This window comes from Cicer arietinum, chromosome 2 (assembly GCF_000331145.2).
Source record: "Cicer arietinum cultivar CDC Frontier isolate Library 1 chromosome 2, Cicar.CDCFrontier_v2.0, whole genome shotgun sequence".
In the NCBI taxonomy this organism is placed as follows: domain Eukaryota; kingdom Viridiplantae; phylum Streptophyta; class Magnoliopsida; order Fabales; family Fabaceae; genus Cicer; species Cicer arietinum.
The window spans coordinates 45,517,867-45,518,376 of record NC_021161.2 but is presented as its reverse complement, the minus strand read 5'-3'; the positions used below and the strand labels follow the sequence as shown (position 1 = coordinate 45,518,376).

Here is a 510-nt window from a genome sequence, read left to right as displayed (position 1 = left end):
TGTCCAAGACGGTAGTGCCACAACCATTCATCACGACTTGCCGCTGTAGCTAAGCACCTATGCTCCATGATTTCCAACTCAATCTTGAAAGTCCTATTGGCAGCCATAGGAGCCTTAAGGATCAAAACACCGTTTTGGTCCAAAACGCGCAAAACCTTGTTTTCCATCCAAATCATGTAATTCCTCTCAAGCAATTGGCCAATACTCAAGATATTACACTTGATTCCTGGAATGTACATCACATCTTTGATCAAGGAATGACCACCATCCCTTCTCATGATCAAAACATCATCGACACCGTCGGCCGCTAATGTCGTGTCATCCGTGAATTTCACTCTACTTCGCGTGGCTTGATTGATCTTCACGAACCAATCCTTTCTTCCCGTCATATATGTCGAACAACCTGAGTCCAAGTACCACTCATTTCTCCATTGGGCTCCATCTCGAACTGTTACCATTGCGCTTTTCTCCGAATGCGTTATTGCAGATTTTTCTGCACTGCAATAGTTG

General features: G+C 44.3%; 1 protein-coding gene across 1 annotated transcript in view; it reads right to left on the bottom strand.

Moving 5' to 3' along the window:
* LOC101496493 (uncharacterized) overlaps nt 1-510 on the bottom strand; it is a 2,961-nt gene that overhangs the window by 1,198 nt on the left and 1,253 nt on the right. The window contains exon 2 of the mRNA XM_073365481.1: nt 42-498. Within this exon, the coding sequence (XP_073221582.1) occupies nt 42-498 (457 nt within the window). The remainder of the gene's footprint in view (nt 1-41; nt 499-510) is intronic.